The 17742-nt window shown below is 27.1% G+C and overlaps 1 protein-coding gene across 2 annotated transcripts; it reads left to right on the top strand.

The window, feature by feature from the left end:
* Positions 1-9878: 9878 nt before the first annotated feature.
* On the top strand, positions 9879-17522 carry LOC112707570 (naringenin 8-dimethylallyltransferase 2, chloroplastic). Of its 2 annotated transcripts, none has more exons than XM_025759359.3 (12): positions 9879-10156; positions 12783-13042; positions 13155-13238; positions 14049-14123; positions 14706-14789; positions 14896-14985; positions 15299-15400; positions 15623-15718; positions 15816-15887; positions 16333-16428; positions 16834-16938; positions 17169-17522. In XM_025759359.3, exons 1-12 carry the CDS (start codon positions 10096-10098, stop codon positions 17208-17210), a joined length of 1167 nt encoding a protein of 388 aa, XP_025615144.1. In that variant the 5' UTR covers positions 9879-10095; the 3' UTR covers positions 17211-17522. The 2 variants fall into 2 exon arrangements, 1 of the variants encoding a protein (XP_025615144.1); XR_011864872.1 differs by having other exon boundaries at positions 10000-10156; positions 16695-16938.
* Positions 17523-17742: the final 220 nt, after the last annotated feature.

Here is a 17742-nt window from a genome sequence, read left to right as displayed (position 1 = left end):
CATTCGAGGGTAAGGGTGTATGACAGCTTGTGCACTCTGCTATGTCTGCCTTCTTCAGCACCTCCCCAATATACTTTTGATGGGACAAAATCAAACTCCCAGTTTTTTGTTTTGGCTACTTGGACATCCAAGAAATAGTGAAGATCACCCAAGTCCTTAAGTGAAAACCTGGCGTTTAGTTTGTCAATGACACTCTTTTACATGCTGTTCAGACTCATCAGTGATGATGATGTCATCTACATACACCAACACAAAGGTTTTTATATCATTTGCATTCCTCAAGAACACAGAGACATATGATTTTGTTGTTTGAAAACCAATTTCTGCCAATCCACCTGCTAGTTTGTGATACCATTCCCTTGGTGCTTGCTTTAAGTCATAGAGGACTTTGGCTAACTTGCATACCAGTGAGGGGTCACCAATTTCATACCCCTTTGGTTGCTTCATGTAGACTTCTTCCACTAGATCTCCATGTATAAACACATTGTTGACATCTAATTGTTTGATCACCCAAGACTTGGCTAATGCTATTGATAGAAGTATTCTGATTGAAGTAGGTTTTACTACTGAACTATATGTCTCAATGAAGTCAGATCCAGCCTTTTGTGTATAGCCTTGTGCCACTAGCCTTACTTTATATTTTTGTAGTGATCTATCTGAATTTTATTTGACCTTAAAGACCCACCTACTTCCTATTGCTTCTCTTTTTTGAGGGAGGGTCACCAGCTCCTAAGTTTTATTCTTCATTGGTGCTGCATACTCCAAGTCCATTGCTTCTTTCAATTGAGTTAAGTTGAGAGCTTATTTTACACTCCTTGGCTCCACACTTGGTTGACAGGCTCTTGGCTTGAATGCACCAGCTTTGCTCCTAGTGATCATAGAATGTGAGTTTGTTGGATTTCTTGCTGCACAAGGTATTTCTTGTTCAAAGAGTGGCAGCATTATTTCGATGCCATTAATAGGCATTGGGATGGGAGTTGCTGATGCTGCTATTCTTCTTTGTTGAACTGATTCAGTTATGATTGAGCTTGACACTTCTGCTTCTTTTTGCTGAATTTGATCATCAATTCTGAAACCACTTGGGACTACTGTTGTTGACCTATGTTCTTGTTCAGTTCTGAGATTGCAGGTTGAAGATGGACTTGATAATTGATGGTGTTGTTGTTGCTATAAGGCTTCACCAAGTCTTGGAATTCTCGGAATTGTAGGAATTGTTGGAATTGTTGGAGTGGCGACATCTGAATCATGAGCATTGTTGAATTTCTTTCCTATTTGTTGAAATGGAAAACTATCTTCAAAGAAAACTACATGAGGAGTTATGATAACTTTTCCTTGCAGAGTAAGACATTTGTATCCTTTATGTGCAGTGTTGTAGCCAATAAAGATACATGGAGATGACCTAAAGTCAAGTTTATGTTTGTTGTAGGCTCTTTGATGTAGGAAGCACAAGGATCCAAATACTCTAAGACTGTCATAGGAGGGCTTCTTTCCCAGTAATTCTCAGTTGGTGAGAGTCCATTTAGCACATGTGTCGGAAGCATGTTTATCAGTTTTGCAGCGGTAGTGAATGCCTCCCCCCATAATGTTGTTGGCATTGAGGCTCCTGCTAACAATGTCAAGCCCATTTTCACTACATGCCGATGCTTTCTCTCTGCTGAACCATTCTGTTGGTGTACATGAGGGCAAGAAAACTTGTGTTGAACTCCTTTTTCTTGCAAGGCCTTTGACAAGATTTTATATTCTGCTGTATTATCACTTTGAAGCACTTTTAGTTTTAAGTTTAATTTTAATTCAACCATCTGTTTGAAATGATTAAAGACTGACTTTAACTGAGTTCTAGACTTAATGAGATATATCCAGGTGAATTTTGAAAATGCATCAATGAAGTTTACAAAATACCAATTTTCATTATTGTTAGCAATGGGTGAAGGTCCCCATATATCTGTATACACAAGTTCTAAAGGGCTAGAATACATTGTTTGTGAGGTAGGAAAAGAGAGTTGGTGTGATTTTCCTATGCAACAAGCTTGACATTTTATTTGATTACTAGCTGAAACAGAAATATTACAAGAATTTAGGACTTTGGACATTACATTTTGATTTGGATGTCCTAATCTAACATACTAAATTTTAAGGCTGGTCTTGTTATTTAGAGAAGTGTGAAATGCAGCTGGTGTGTGTATTGTGGTGAAATTGAAGAATTTATAGAGGCCTTTATCAACCCTCCTTTGAAGCACAATTTCTTTTGTTTCCTGTGATTTAATGCAGCACTTGCCAGCATGAAATTCAAAGAAGACTCCATTGTCATAACAGAACTGATGTACACTCATCAAGTTTTTTGTGATTTCAGGCACAAACAGCAATTTTCTTAACACAAATAATCTAGAACTCAAGTCAGATTTAATGCATGCATTACCAACAGAATTAATTTACAAACTTGTACCATCTCCTATCACAACTTGCTCGTCACCAATGTACTCTTTCTTTTCAACCAGATTTTGTTCATCATATGTCATGTGGTGGCTAGCTCTTGAGTCAGGATACCAGTTTGGGTCTTGGATGGTTGCTGGTGTAGCCAGTAGCCAGTACATTGCTGAAGTTAGCTTTAGGTTGGTTGACTTGATCACTATAGTTTTCTTCATACGGCTCCTCCTCACTGTATCTATACCAACAGGTCTTAGCTGTGTGTCCTATCTTGTCACAAACTTGACACTGTGGTCTTTCATACTGTCCATACTGCACTCTGCCTCTTCCAGATTGTCCTCTTCCATAACCATAGTGATGTTGTTCTTGTGCTTCTTTATTTTCAAGATACTGGCCTAATACGCCCCTTCCTCCATTTTGCAAATCTTGCATCATTCTGCCTCCTTTACTCATTCTTCCTGCTCTTCCTCAAAAACATCATCTAAAATTGCCTCTTGTTGCTGAATTTTCAGATGGAAATTGGCTTTGTTGATTCTATGAGTACTGTGAGTGCTGAGTTATATTCGCTTGCACAAATGTCTCATATCTTCTGAATCTTGCCAGCATACTTTCATGAGCAAGCAGCAGTGCTTCTAATTCACCTACAGTGATACTGTTCAATCTTGCCAAGACTGAAGTCACAACGTTTCCATACTCCTCAGTCAGGCCATGTAGAATTGCATTAACGTGATCACTTCCTTCATTGATTCTCCTACCTAGGCTAGAGCATCTATAGTACTTTTTATTGACAACACATATTCAGTCACGGATGCACCTATTTGAATAGTGCTAAGTTTGTTCTTCAATTGCATTACCTTGACTTTGATCTGAGAAGAAAAATGATCTTCTAGCCTTCTCCAAATTTGGTGTGTGAGCGTGCAACCAACCATTCTTGTGGTGAATGGAATTGACATAGAAGCAAGTAACCAAGATCTCAGAAGAGCGTCTTGCCTTTTTCACTTTTGAAACTTTGGATTCGGTAAGCCATCTGGAAGAGAAGCTTGAGGAACGTCTTCTCTAGTGAGATGATTCAACATGTCATTGTCTTCAACCGTGGACTCTGCCTGATCTTTCCATTGTAGATAGTTATTTTCATCCAATTTCATGGATATTTGAGTTGCTACAAAATTATGTGCCATCTTTCTTGAGATAGATCTTGTTCAGTAGCTTGCGAAAACTGTGGTACCTAGAGCTCTGATACCATAAAAGGTACCAGAAACTCAGATAATAACTTAGAAGAAGAGGATGAGAGTAAGAGGTTGAAGAAGAAGGAACAGAGAGAACAGAGAGAATTGATCTTTGTAAATGTGCATTATGTGATTATTGCATCAGAACTGAGTTTGCAGCAGTGGGAGTGTGCTTTTTTATATGTACAAGTGAACACTCAACAGATTCTAGAAGCCTAACTGTAACTGAATTCTAACAAACTACTCAAAACAGAAAGTGTACAGCTAAGTATACTAACAACTCAGCAAATTAACTTCCTTCAAACTGACTTGGGGTTCACGGAACTCAGCACACCAGCATTAGTAGTTTCAGCAGCTTCTATGGCTTGTGGTTCATCACTCCTATCAAATCTTATAAAAGTATTTTAGCCTTTTTAAACTAATCCTAAAAGATTAATTTTGTCTTTTAAAATTGACAAAAAAATATTTTAGTTATTTTTATATTAAATTCACATTTATAATTTCTTTTTTAATAATCTCATTTCCAATTTCTAACACAATTAAACAATCTTAATCTTAAAATGTTATTTTCAGTTTTTTAAAAAATGAAATTTAAATTTTTATATTTCTAAAACTTTAAAAAGTTGCTTATAATTTGTTTTTATATTTTTTAAAGATAAATACAAATAAATATCCTAGGTTGAAACAAAGGTAACTAAACTATTATAATGATATTTTTTACAAAAATAACGCAGTGCACCTCCTCTCACACAGAGAGAGAGAGAGTTATTTTTACCATCGGAATCTTTCACTGATAAATTTGATAAACGCAGTATTTTACTAAAACGATTTATCATCGGTAATTTTCGATGGTATTTCCGTATCGGTAACGTTAACACCAGTAAAATAATATTTCACGTCACTTAATTATTATCGTTGGATTTAGAGTCAGAATATAAAATCCGACGGTAAATATTTCGGAAAACCAACGATAAATAGTATCTGTCGCAAAAGTCCAAGTTGAATTCGATGGTAATGAACGTCAATAAATTTGACAATATTCAACGTTTTTTTTGTAGTGAGTATAAAATACGATTCTTATTGAACCCTAACAGAAAATAAATTTTAGCATAAGACAAAAACAAAAAAAAATAGTAATTAAAGAAGGTTTTTTATGCAAAAATTTAAACAAACTCAAAAAAAATTATATTTAAAAAATAGAAATATAATTATTTTTTTTTCTATCGACTTAAATAATTAGATATAGTGATCTTATATAATTTATGGAGAATACTTTAGAAATTTAATCAACTTTTAAAAAAGTCTTCTACTTACGTGAGATCTAAACTATGAAATCAAATCAGTTAAAATCTTAAAATAATATTTGGATATTAGTTCTTTAATTAAGTAAAAAATAAAGATTCAATTTAATTGCTTAAATTTTAATTGACTTTTTATCATTCAAATTTGAGACTTATAAAATTTCTTCCCCTGTATATTTCTATCATTGTGCTAATAATAATAATAATATTAATATTGAGTTGACTGGTAATAAGCTAAGATAAACTCATAAAAGCAATACTATTTTTGTTTTTTCTTTTCTTAATAAGGTTAAAACCGCATCGTCTAATGATCAAGGTTTTTTTTTAACTAATAAATTAAAAATTAATTTATCACGAATATAAATTTTATTTAATAATTTATTTATTATTAATCATATATAATATAAAATTTGAATCTTAATATTTATTTTAAATAAATAAATAAATTGACTATTTGACCAATTTAAATTAATAATCTCTAAGACAAAGTTGATATATATTATATAACATCTTCGACATTTGAAATTTGAAAAACCGAATTGATTAACGAAATAATTTGTGAAACTGAATCAAATCATTGATTAAAATATATATATTGATTGCATTCATCCCAAGCCACTAGTAGTTGACTATAATATCTCGAGTGTCCTTAATACTGAATCTTGTCTTTTCTTGAAGATTTTCCTTTATATATACTTCTTCCATCTTCTTTTCATGCATGATCGTCGTTAGTATACTTCTCGTAAGAATATTTTAGCCTTTCGAAATTAATTCTACACAATTATTTTAATCTTTTTAAAATTGAGTAAATTAAAGAATATTTTAGTTGTTTTAATTTCATATTAAATTTACATTTCTAATTCTTTTTATGCTAGTCTCATTTTCAGTTTTTAACACAATTAAGCCATTCTAATCTTAAAAGAATTTTTTTTCATTTAAAAATAAAATTGAAAATTTAAATTTCTGAATAAACTTAAAAAAAGTGCTTGTCATTTATTTTTATATATTTTGAAAAAAGTATAAAAAAACAACTCGAATGAAATAAATACTTATGTTTTAATTTAAAAAAAAATTGTTTTTATCCATCCTACAAGTACAAACAAAACTATTTCATTACTACGAAAAAGTATAAGGAATCACTTGGTGTTAGTCAATAGTTATCAATTTTAGTGTTTTGAATTATAATTTAAATTTTTTTATTAAAAGTGTATAATTTAAGGTTTAGAATTTAAAATAAATAAAATAATTTTAAAAAAAATTAATTAATATTAACTAAAAAAATTGATTACCAAACATTACTCTATTACTAATATTGAAATTTCTGTAAAACAGTTCAAAAATTTACTCAACTTCTAGAAAAGAGTGACCTTAATAATTAGTGGAATTACCACCGTTCTAGCCCTAGAAATGAAACAAATCTCCTCCTTACTTGAGATCTAAGCAAGGATGGCAACTGGCCAAAATCTGCAGGATTCATTCACGTAACTCGTTAAAAAATATGGGTTTGGTTAAAAATTTAAAATTGTCAAATTTTAAAAATTTGTTTAACTCGTACCGCTTAATTTATGAATTTTGGCGGATTTCAGCAGGCTTCGGCAGAGCGAGTCGAACCTTTTTGGCGGGTCAGACGTTTTTTGGTTAAAACTTTTTTTTTATAAATTTTTATTATGTTATTGATCTACAAGAAAATAAAAATGATAATTGAAGATATTTTAAGTTATATTTTAGATTATGTTTTATATTTGATTGATTATAAACTTAAGGATATTTAATTATAGAGTAAAGTATCGTTTTTGTCCCCAACGTTTGGGGTAAATCCTATTTATGTCCCTAACGTTTAAATCGTCCTATTTATATCCCTAACGTTTGTAAAAGTGATTCAATGTTATCCTGCAATCAATTACACATCATAAACGCTTTTAGTTTGAGTTTTAAAAATCTCTTCTTAAAGTTAGAATACAAATGTTTGGGATAGAATCAATGATTCACTCCGAAAAATAGCTCATCAAAAGTTGAAAATAATTCCTACAACATTTACATAATTCACTTTTCTAGGGACATAATTGAATCTAAACACATATAGTGGGTATAATATCAAAATCGAACACATCCAAGTGAGGTTTAATTGAGAATGAATACATCCAAATGAGAATAATTGAAAAATATATTCTAATTTGTTAGTATAATTGATAATAGGACAACATTGAATCACTTTTTTAAACGTTAGGAATATAAATAGGACGATATAAACGTTAGGGACACAAATAGGACTTACCCCAAACGTTAGGGACAAAAACGATACTTTACTCTTAATTATATATTTTCAACCGTATTTGTTTTGCTTTGTATAATGTTAGTATTATTATTTTATTTTAAAAAATTTAGTTTATAGTTATATTTATTATATATTTATAATTATAAAGATTTTAATATTTATAAATATAAAGATTATAATTTTTTTTATATCTTTAGAAATTATAAATTTATTAAAATAATTTTAAAATTATATATTATTTAATATTTAATAATTTATAAAAAAATTAACAAACTTGGCCTACTAATCTGCTGTTAAGCAAAATAAAAAAAAAATATTTAAGACCACCTCACTAAATAAAATAAGACAGACTAATCTGTCATATAGCTTAGCAGATTTTTGGCGGAGTGGCTTCCCGTTTCCCACCCCCAGATCTAAGTTACATGAGATAATAGAATAATAATTATTTGGACTAATAGATGATAAGCTACAAGCTATTAAGAATTTAAGTTCGACTCTAGAAGTAACACTATTTTTGTTTTCTTTTTTCTTTCAATGAGGCCAAAACGGCTGACAAAATTAAAGTTGGGATTATATAACATTTCCATATTTTGAAATTTGAAAAACCCAATTGATTCACATAATAAATTTAAGACACCAAATTAAGTCATTAATTAAAAAAAATATATTGATTGCATGCATCCAAAAGGCAGTAGTAGTTGACTATATTATCTCCAGTATTCTCAATACCGAATTAGTTAAATTCTTAAAATAATATCTGGATTTATTAAGAGCAAAGAAGAGTAAAGATTCAATTTAGTTGTTCAAATAAATTTTAGTTGACTTTTAATCATTCAAATTTGTGATCATGTATAAAATTTCTTCCTCGGTGTAGGTCCATCATTGTGCTAATAATAGAATAATATTGATTTCACCCATAGGGAATAAGCTAAGATAAACTCATAAAAGCAACACCTCTTTTGTTCTTTTCCTATTTTGATAGATGTTTTTTTTTTCTTTTTTCTTAATATAAGACTAAAGCGGCATCTTCTGGTTACAAAGACACAGAGTTGATATTATATAACTATCAAACTCTAAGACGAACACGAGATACAATTTGACAAGAGATATATGAACAGATTAATTTTAGTTTGTTATAAAATACGAAGACATCATATATATAATATAAAATAATTTTCAAATAAATTATAATAATATTATAATATTCTATTCATAATAAAATATAAATTGATATTTTAAATATTTTTAATTATATAAAATATTTAAAATAATGTTTAATTTTAATAAATAATAATATATATTATTTCTAAATTTATTTTAAGAATATAAATTTAAAAAAATTAGATATATTAACATGTGATAATATTTAAGTATATCTATACATATTTTAAAAAATATTTTTTATTTTTATATTAATAAATAATTATACATAAAAATATATGTATCAGATAATATTGAACGAATATAAAATATTTTTAAATAAATTACAATAATATTATAATATTTTATTAATATTAAAATATAAATTAATATTTTAAAAATTTTAATATTTTTATAATTATATAAAATATTTAGAATAATTTTTTATTTTAATAAATAATGTATAATATTTTTAAACTAATTTAAAAAAAATGTTATATATAATATGTTAACACGTAATAATATTTAACTTATCTAAACGTGTTTTAAAATTTTTTTTTTATTTTTTTATTAAGATACAATTGTACAAGAAAGATACGGCGTATTAAATAATATTAAATGAATATAGTGTGAGGGATGAACATAGGAGCCTCAGCTTTTTTAAAAAAATTAATAATAGTATGTTATTAAGTATGATTTAATTTTTTAAGAAAATATATTTAATATTTACTTTGGTATAAATAAAAGTTCGGCTCAACCCAAAATTAATGATCTCTAATATTATGAACTTTAATATCGATAAAATATGTGAATTAGTAGAACAATTTTATTCAGATGACTTTAGCGATTAAGAGAAATTTCATATTAGAATACAAGCATGATATTATAAACTTGATATATATTCTTATTCATGTTGAATTAACTAATTTGTGCACAATTTCTGAGTTATGACAAGAGTTAACAAAGACAGGAAAGTCTTTAAAATATTATTTGATTGATCATTTGATTCGTTTGGTATTAACTCTTCCTATTTCAACTGCTATAACTAAGAGATCTTTTTCAGTTATGAATATTATGAATAATAAATTTAGAAATAAAATGGAAGATGGATTTTTTACTAATTGTCTTTTGATTTATATTCAGAAGAAGATTGCTGAAAGATTTAACATAAGTTTTATTATTGATGAATTTTATGATATAAAAAATCAACGTGTACCATTTCATCATTAATAAAAAGTATACATATATTTTTTATACTTTAAAATATATTTTTTATCGATATATTTTTATAATGCATCTTTTATATATATATTATATATTCTATTGATCACACAATAATATTTCTATATCTCTATATAGTATCTAAAAAATATTCAACATGTAGACATTGCAAATAAGTTAAGTAGTCGTGCTTTATGTTTATAAAACATCTCCAAACCTTTGAAATTTGAAAAACCAAATTGATTAACGAAATAAATTTAATTAAGAAACCAAATGAAGAGTGACTAATTCAAAAACAAAAAACAAAATGATTGCTTGCATGCATCCGCAAGCCACTAGTAGTTGACTATAATATCTCCAGTATTATTAAAACCGAGTCTTAGCTTATCTTGTGTTGAAGATTTTGGTTATATATACTTGTTGGATCTTGTCATGCATGCTCGTCATTAGTAAACTTGTCCTAAACTTGAAACTTTAATTTCCTGATTTCTGATTTCTGTCCAAAACAATGGCTTTTGGTGTTGTTGCTGCCTCATTATCAAGAGCTCCCTCCATTGTCACCACCAGAGGTATATTTTCATTAGCTAGCTTAACTGTCCACTTTTTATTGTTGTCTTCTAGCTTGAGTGTATGAATGTCTTTATATATTCTCGTTTTTCCTTTATTAATAACAAGAAAGAGTAGTATCCCTCATACATAAATGTATTCTTATCCATACTAAACTTGAAAAAAAATAAAAAATAAAAAAGAATTGTGATAGGTTGGTTGCAAGGATAAAACATATATAATGAAATCACTCGTCATAAAAGTTTAAACTAATCATGAATAGTTTATATTTAACATTCTCTTCAAACAAAAGTCTGTTTTTGGTTTTCTTTTTTTTTTGTTTTAGGAATTCATTAAAAATTGAACTTTAAATTTTTGGATATAAAATTTTGGTATTATGTCATAAAACTACTCATCTTAAAAATTTAAACAGATAGGAAGAGAAAATATGAATAATTATATATGTAACAATATACATGGTTAATGTTTATTTCTACGTTTAATTTAGTAGTAATTTAGGATAGAAATGTATTATAAAGGTCGAAAATATTAGTGAGTATGGCAGCTTTAATTTGACTGTGATCGAATTGAGAGAAGCGGAAGAGGCTGGAAGGTTAGGGTTTTGATGGTGATGTAAAAGTTGTGTAATGGGGGGAGGTTTGCAATCTCAAACGGATCGGAGGAAGTAGATTGTGTTCTTCCTTTCTGTCACAATCCCATTCATTACGTACTTACCAAATGGATAAAATTAAATTAAATTAAATGTCATTAAGGACCAAAAGCTGTCTCTTTCTTCTTTTCTCTCTCCTTCATGCCCATTAGGTATGTCAGGTCAAAATACCACTTCCAGCAAAAATTTAAAGAAAATATTTGGTAACAAAAAAATATTAGTCAAAATCAGTTAAAGACAATTAATGAATGCTAAATAAAGTAAATTTTGACTGTATTTTTTGTCTTTCTAGCATAAAATGTAAAAATTCAGATGAAGTCAATTTTACGTGAAGTTGATATATACCTGAGAGTCGTTAGATAAAAATTTAGTCAAATCAGTGAAATCATCTAATCTCTCAGATATCAACTTCACATGAAGTTAACTGCACCTGAGTTTTTACCAAATTTAAATCAATAAAAAAAATAAATAATTATGTTTAATATAAAAACTTTTTTTGAATTTATATAAATTTTTATATAATTTTTTTAAACTTATCTCATACTAAATTTGTTTAAATTCTAAATTTTAAACCATATAAATTTTAATATCATATTTAGACAATAATTTTTAACATGTCTATATTTACAATAATTATAATAGTTATGCGTACCATTTATACAAATTTTATTAAAATTAAAATTATATTTTTTTATATTTTAATAATATTTTTTTAGTAATATTTTTTGAAAAATATTATTAAATAATAAAAATTACTTTAATTTAATAATAATTTTTAAAATACCATAATTACAGTAGCCAATAGTATAAACATACTAAAATAATGCACTTATTAAAATATTATTTTTTAAAAAATTTATATTAATAAAAATAAATATATAAATAATTATATCTCCAATATTACCGAGTATTGGACTAAGCCATCCCATAAATTCATCCTGAAAGCTTTCTGGGATGTCACCATCCCCTCAGTCTTTTAATACAAATCCTTAGAAATACAAATTAAAATGCATTATTCCTTCACACTGGACTATCACTTTCGGTAGTAGTGGGAAACTTTCAGACCTATTCTACGGCAAGTAGTATAAGCTTCCCCCTACTAAACTTCGTTCTAACATTTGATATTTTTCCCTAATTAATTTTTTTATTTCATATTTTCATGATGAAAATTATATCTCTAGGTAAACAATTATAAACTACTTACCGTAATATAGCTTGAACTATTATATACTTTATTAAGTGTAAATCAAAATTTCAAATTAAAATATTGTTTATGTCATGTTGCTTACATACAGAGGCAAACTAAATTTTAGCCACTATATATAGTCATTGACCAGCGTAGCTATCGCAAGCACTATCTATTTATAAATATAAATGCTAATAATAGACAATATCTTATTTCAATTTTTTTAATATATGTCACTTTTACTCTTTCAAAAGATTAAAAAATTTAATGTATTATAAACATAATTTATAATTCATATCGGAATACGACATTTGTTTTGAATGAAGTTTTTAATATGATAATTAAAATAGTTGATTACGTTATTATCCAACTTTTGAAAAGCATTTTTTCAAGAATGCAAATTACAGGTCAACTTGATATTACAATATATATGGTTAGTTGTCAAGAACTTAAACGTGTTATATAATCACTTTAAAAGTCACATAACTTTCTATTTTAATTTTTCTCCCACTTTGTTACGTTATACTTATAATCCCGATATATATATAAAATAAAAAATCTAATCATAATTCAAATTAGTCAAATTATAACAATTTATTCATAATCTTCTAAATTTCTCAATGTCAATATGCCGTCCATTATTATAAAATTCTCAATGTCAATAAATAAGTTTTTCTTAAAAAATTGCCACGCAGCAACATACATCCTAAATTAAAAACTCAATAAATAAATAATGATGATATTTGAATTTTGAATGTGTGGCCCCTACTAAGATATTAATATGATTATTCAGGTTGTTATGTAACAAGAGCTTCATTGCCTAATAAGAGTCTCAAATTCTCAAAAGAATATAATTGGAAGCACAATTCCAGAAGCATTTTTGAAAGAGGATCTACAATTACAACATGTGAAAAACATGATGAAAAGAAGTACCTGATGAATGTGACACAATCACATGAAGCTGAACCACATTCACAAACCATCTTGAAGTCCATCGTTCATGCTTTAGATGCTTTCCGCAAGTTTAGCAGATTTTACGCATTCATTGCCATGGTTAATTTCGTTCTTTTCTTCACTAAAGAAATTAAATCTTTGAACAAAATAATAATTAATTACTATTCTACATCTTCTAAAATATTTTGTTTATTCATTTATTTTTTGACAGGTAGTGGGTTCACTTTCCACATCGCTTCTTGCAGTGGACAATTTAACAGAATTGTATCCAACATTTTTCAATGGCTTTTTGCAAGTGAGTTAACACTAATAATATAATCTATATTAGAAAGACAAAATAAGTTTAAAACCTAAAAATAATTTGTCTAGAATATTACTCAGTCACATAAACATAACATTTTTCATCTCACGTGACACTTAATTAAACACTATATGTTCCAATAAGTCTGTACATGACTTTTATATAGGCATAAATTGCAATTAGATTATTATTTTTTTTAATGACTAAATATTGGAATTAGCGGTGCACAACATGAAGTTCGTAGAAGCAGTAACTTAATCAAATTTGAAATAATCATATAATAGTTATTTTAAAGTGAACTTAGCGTATGTAAACTGCATAGTATCTCTAGTACGTAATAATATGATTATAATTTAGTGAATATTGTATACATAACTTTTAAGTTAAAGTAAACTTATTTTCTGAACTTTGAATAGTCATAGCATGATTATTGTTAAATGCGCAGTAATAGCCAACTCATCCACGTGGTCCAAATAAAATTGTTAAATGCCTGCATATGGTTAATAGGTGATTATATTTATTTGACCATGATAAAAGGTTTAATGATTCTGATTTATATAATAATTTTATTAAATTTTTAAAATTATTTTTTTATATATTTTTTAATTATGTCCTTATATTATATCCGATTCTATAATTAAATTTTTATTATAACAAAAATATTAGAATTAACAAAATATTTTATTAAATTATAAAAAATATTTAATCAAATGTGAGGTATATTTATTTTGTTTAGTTATATTTGTTGTATAGTTATATCATTTATGAAGTGTTTTACTAATATCGAGGTTCTGTTGTTTCAAGTGTATGGCAGCTTACTTCTTCATGCATTTGTACATTGTTGGAATAAATCAATTAGCGGATCTTGAAATAGACAAGGTATGAACTTATTATGATACTTCTAACATATGTTTATGTGAATGGGCAGTTAGTTAAATATGTTAAATTATTTAATAATTTATAATATTATTTTTAATAATATTATAAATTATAATATTAATCAATTATTTTAATAATAATTAAAAAATATAAAATAAAATAAATAATAATTAAAAAATATATAATAAAATAAATTTGTCCAATTTAAAATTTTTATATCGTCTCCTAAACACTTTTGGTTATATAGAATTAGAGAGAACACCCACCTCCCTTAAACCATTTTAGTGGCTTAATGTTTATGAGAGCATACTATTTATTTATTTATTTTTTTATTTATTTCATGGAAGTCATGAAATGTAAGGATAAGACCTAAATAATAGGGTTATCAACATAATACTTTTACAAGTAATAAATAAAATTCAAACAAAATTGACCAACTATAAAGAAATGTTATTAATGGTGGTTTATTTTAGAAAAGTTACTTTCATCAATTTGTTTTAACATGATATATATACTCAAAAATATACATGAATTAGTTTTATGCTTTACTTAATGTTTCTCTTTTTTTTTTTTTTATTGCAGATTAACAAGCCATATCTTCCTTTGGCATCAGGAAACTATTCCTTCAGAACTGCAGTTATAACTGTGACGTCATTTTTATTTACGGTACTATAGTTGTGTGTGTGCGTTTTCAAGTGTTTATTTTCATATTGTGTTTTTGAAGATCAATATTAACGAGGTTAGAACCTCCTTTTTTTTTTTTTAAATACAGGGCTTTGGAATTGCATGGATGATAGGATCAAAGCCGTTGCTTTGGACTATTTTTGCCAGTTTTGTTCTAATGAGTGCTTATTCAGTTAATGTGAGTTGTTTTTAAATTTAATTTAGGAAAAGTCTAGGGACCAGCAGTTTTATTGAATTTTGGCCAGCATGTAACCAGCAGAGGAAGGTGAGCCATTGGATGAAATTTTACACCAATCTCACACCATCAAATCATCATTGATGGCTAGTTGATGGCTAACAATCACAAAAATTGCTGGCCCTAGCATTGCTCATTTATTTATATAGTTGACCTTATTGGTCAAACAAATTGTTATAAAAGTTTGAAGACATTGACTAACTCTTTTCATGTTCATATTTTGTATAATCAATATTGTTATTTTGAAATTACACAGTTGCCCTTATTGAGATGGAAGAAATCTACAATACTTACCGTGATGGGTAACACACTTTCTATGGTGATATCATTTAATCTTGGTCCCTTTTATCACATGAAGGTATTGCCTTACTAAAGCATTTCTCTTTTTACAAACATAATATTGTTGATGTTGATGCCTTAGATTTTATCTAAATAGTAACTAGCAACAACTAGTTTTTAACTACAACTTTTTATTGTACTAGTCAAATACAATGTAAACTATTTTGAATTTAGCATCTAAGAAAAAAATAAATAAATAATTACATCTCTAACAAATATACACTGCATGTGTGATATTTAGACTCATGTGCTTAAGAAGGCAGCTACCTTTCCAAGATCTCTACTTTTTGCTGTTGTGGTCATGAGCATGTACTATATCGTTATAGCATTGACAAAGGTAAACTTTTTTATATTCTCAAAATGAACATTTTATTTGTACACAAGTGTTCAGTTACCTTATTATGTTACATTATTGTATGGAATTAATTAAACAGGATATACCTGATATTGAAGGAGATAAAGAAGCAGGACTCCAAACTTTAGCCGTACGCTTGGGTCCTAAAACGGTATTTTATCCTCTCATATCAAATAATAGAATTAATTATTCTATTAATTCTTATAACTTTATTAAATTTATAATTAAATTTTTATAATTTTTATTAGTTGAATTTTTATATTATTTATAATTTTATAATTAGATTTTTTTTAGTATAAAAAATATTAAAATTAACTGAACATTTTTTACAAGTTGAAAATATTCATAATTAAAAATTTAATTAGATCTTTTACTATATATATTCTTAAAATAATATTCTATTAATTTTAATATTTTTAATATAAAAAAGATCTAATTACAAAATTAAAAATAGTATAAGAATCTAATTAAAAATATAAAAATTTAATTAAAAATTTGACAAAATTATAACAATTAATCAAATAATTAAATCTATCAAATATTATGACTAGGTTGTGTTATTTTATGCTGATATTTATTCTATATTTTTTTGTTAGGTATTTTGGTCTAGTGTTTTACTTCTTGAAATGGCTTATGGAGCTGCTATTATAATTGGAGCATCCTCTCCTTTTCTTTGGAGCAAAATCTTTGTGGTAATATTATGTTTAATTTTATTCTCTTTAATTTTAAAATCTAAAAGGTGTTGTTTTAATTTCTGATTGAATTAGTAGATTAAGTAATCTATTTGAAATATTAAGGTAAGATGAATTGTCCTAGAAGAATAGCATATTGAAAGAACATATTAATAAGCTACAAAATTATTAATAAATAATATTTTTATTATAGTTTTTAACAATATAATATTATGAAATGATATGAATTCAAACTAGTTTACAGCTTACCACCTTTATCCATGCAGGTTTGAGGGGAAAAAAAGAGTTATAAGGCATTTGTTTTTTTACTCCAATTCAAGTTGATCGATTTATATCAAGTTATTAACGTGGTTTGATTAATTTATTAATAGTTTTACTTTAATATATGACTCAATAATTTGTTAGGTTCTTTCGCATGCTATCATGGCTTTGTTCGTATGGTATCGCTCCACTCTTGTAGATTTATCCAACAAAGATTCATTGCAAGCTTTTTATATGCTTATCTTTAAGGTAAGAATTAAACAACTCTACACAATGAAATTATTTAAAAAGATCTATTAATTGATTCATAATCATAATCAAGAGCTATTAATTATATCTAGTGAAATTATTATGTATGTGAAACCTCAATTTTTACCAAAGTTTTGAATGTTCATGGATACAAGTAGTCATTATTAGTGATTTATATATCTTGTTACTAATATCTTTTTCTTTTCTTTTTTTTTTCTCATTTTTATCAGCTTTTTTCTGTGGAAAATATTCTCATGCTTTTTGTGAGATGAAGATGTCATCGGGAATTGTTGAATAGTTCGATGTTGCAACATTTGTCTTAAGATATCTTCAAACTCTACTAATAAGTTCAAGTAGATGTATATCTACGAATAAACTGTGATATTTTCACACTGATTATAAATTTAGTTTCCATAATTGTTGTAAGTTGTAACTATAATGCTTCATGGTACGAATTTAATAATGATCCAAAAAATTGTAATATAATGAAGCAAAGGCATTTCGATTGGCTCCTTGATTTTGGAAAACCTCAAATTTTCATGGGATTAAAAATTGTGCACCATATGTTCATATGACTTTCCTTTCGTACATTTTGCACAACCAATGTGTAAATTCTAACACCCCTTAAACTTAATAGCAATGCTATATTGAATTATAGATTTATCATTTCTTCCTATAATTTTATGCTATTTATAATTATACCTAACAAGCTTGTGAGGAGTCAAACTTGTAAAGGTCAGTTTGGCTAAATTTTTTAAATAAGTTCTTTTGAAAAATGAGTTTAAAATATAAGGACTTTTATTA

This window comes from Arachis hypogaea, chromosome 8 (assembly GCF_003086295.3).
Source record: "Arachis hypogaea cultivar Tifrunner chromosome 8, arahy.Tifrunner.gnm2.J5K5, whole genome shotgun sequence".
NCBI classification, from domain to species: domain Eukaryota; kingdom Viridiplantae; phylum Streptophyta; class Magnoliopsida; order Fabales; family Fabaceae; genus Arachis; species Arachis hypogaea.
This window is presented reverse-complemented; position numbering and strand designations above follow the sequence as displayed.

Bases quoted from the DNA above. Each gene is read 5' to 3' on its own strand.
- LOC112707570 (XM_025759359.3), top strand. From the start codon at position 10,096: ATGGCTTTTGGTGTTGTTGCTGCCTCATTATCAAGAGCTCCCTCCATT. The intron at 15,719-15,815 runs GTAAACTTTTTT...TTAATTAAACAG, and splicing joins TCGTTATAGCATTGACAAAG to GATATACCTGATATTGAAGG. The intron at 15,888-16,332 runs GTATTTTATCCT...TTTTTTTGTTAG, and splicing joins TACGCTTGGGTCCTAAAACG to GTATTTTGGTCTAGTGTTTT.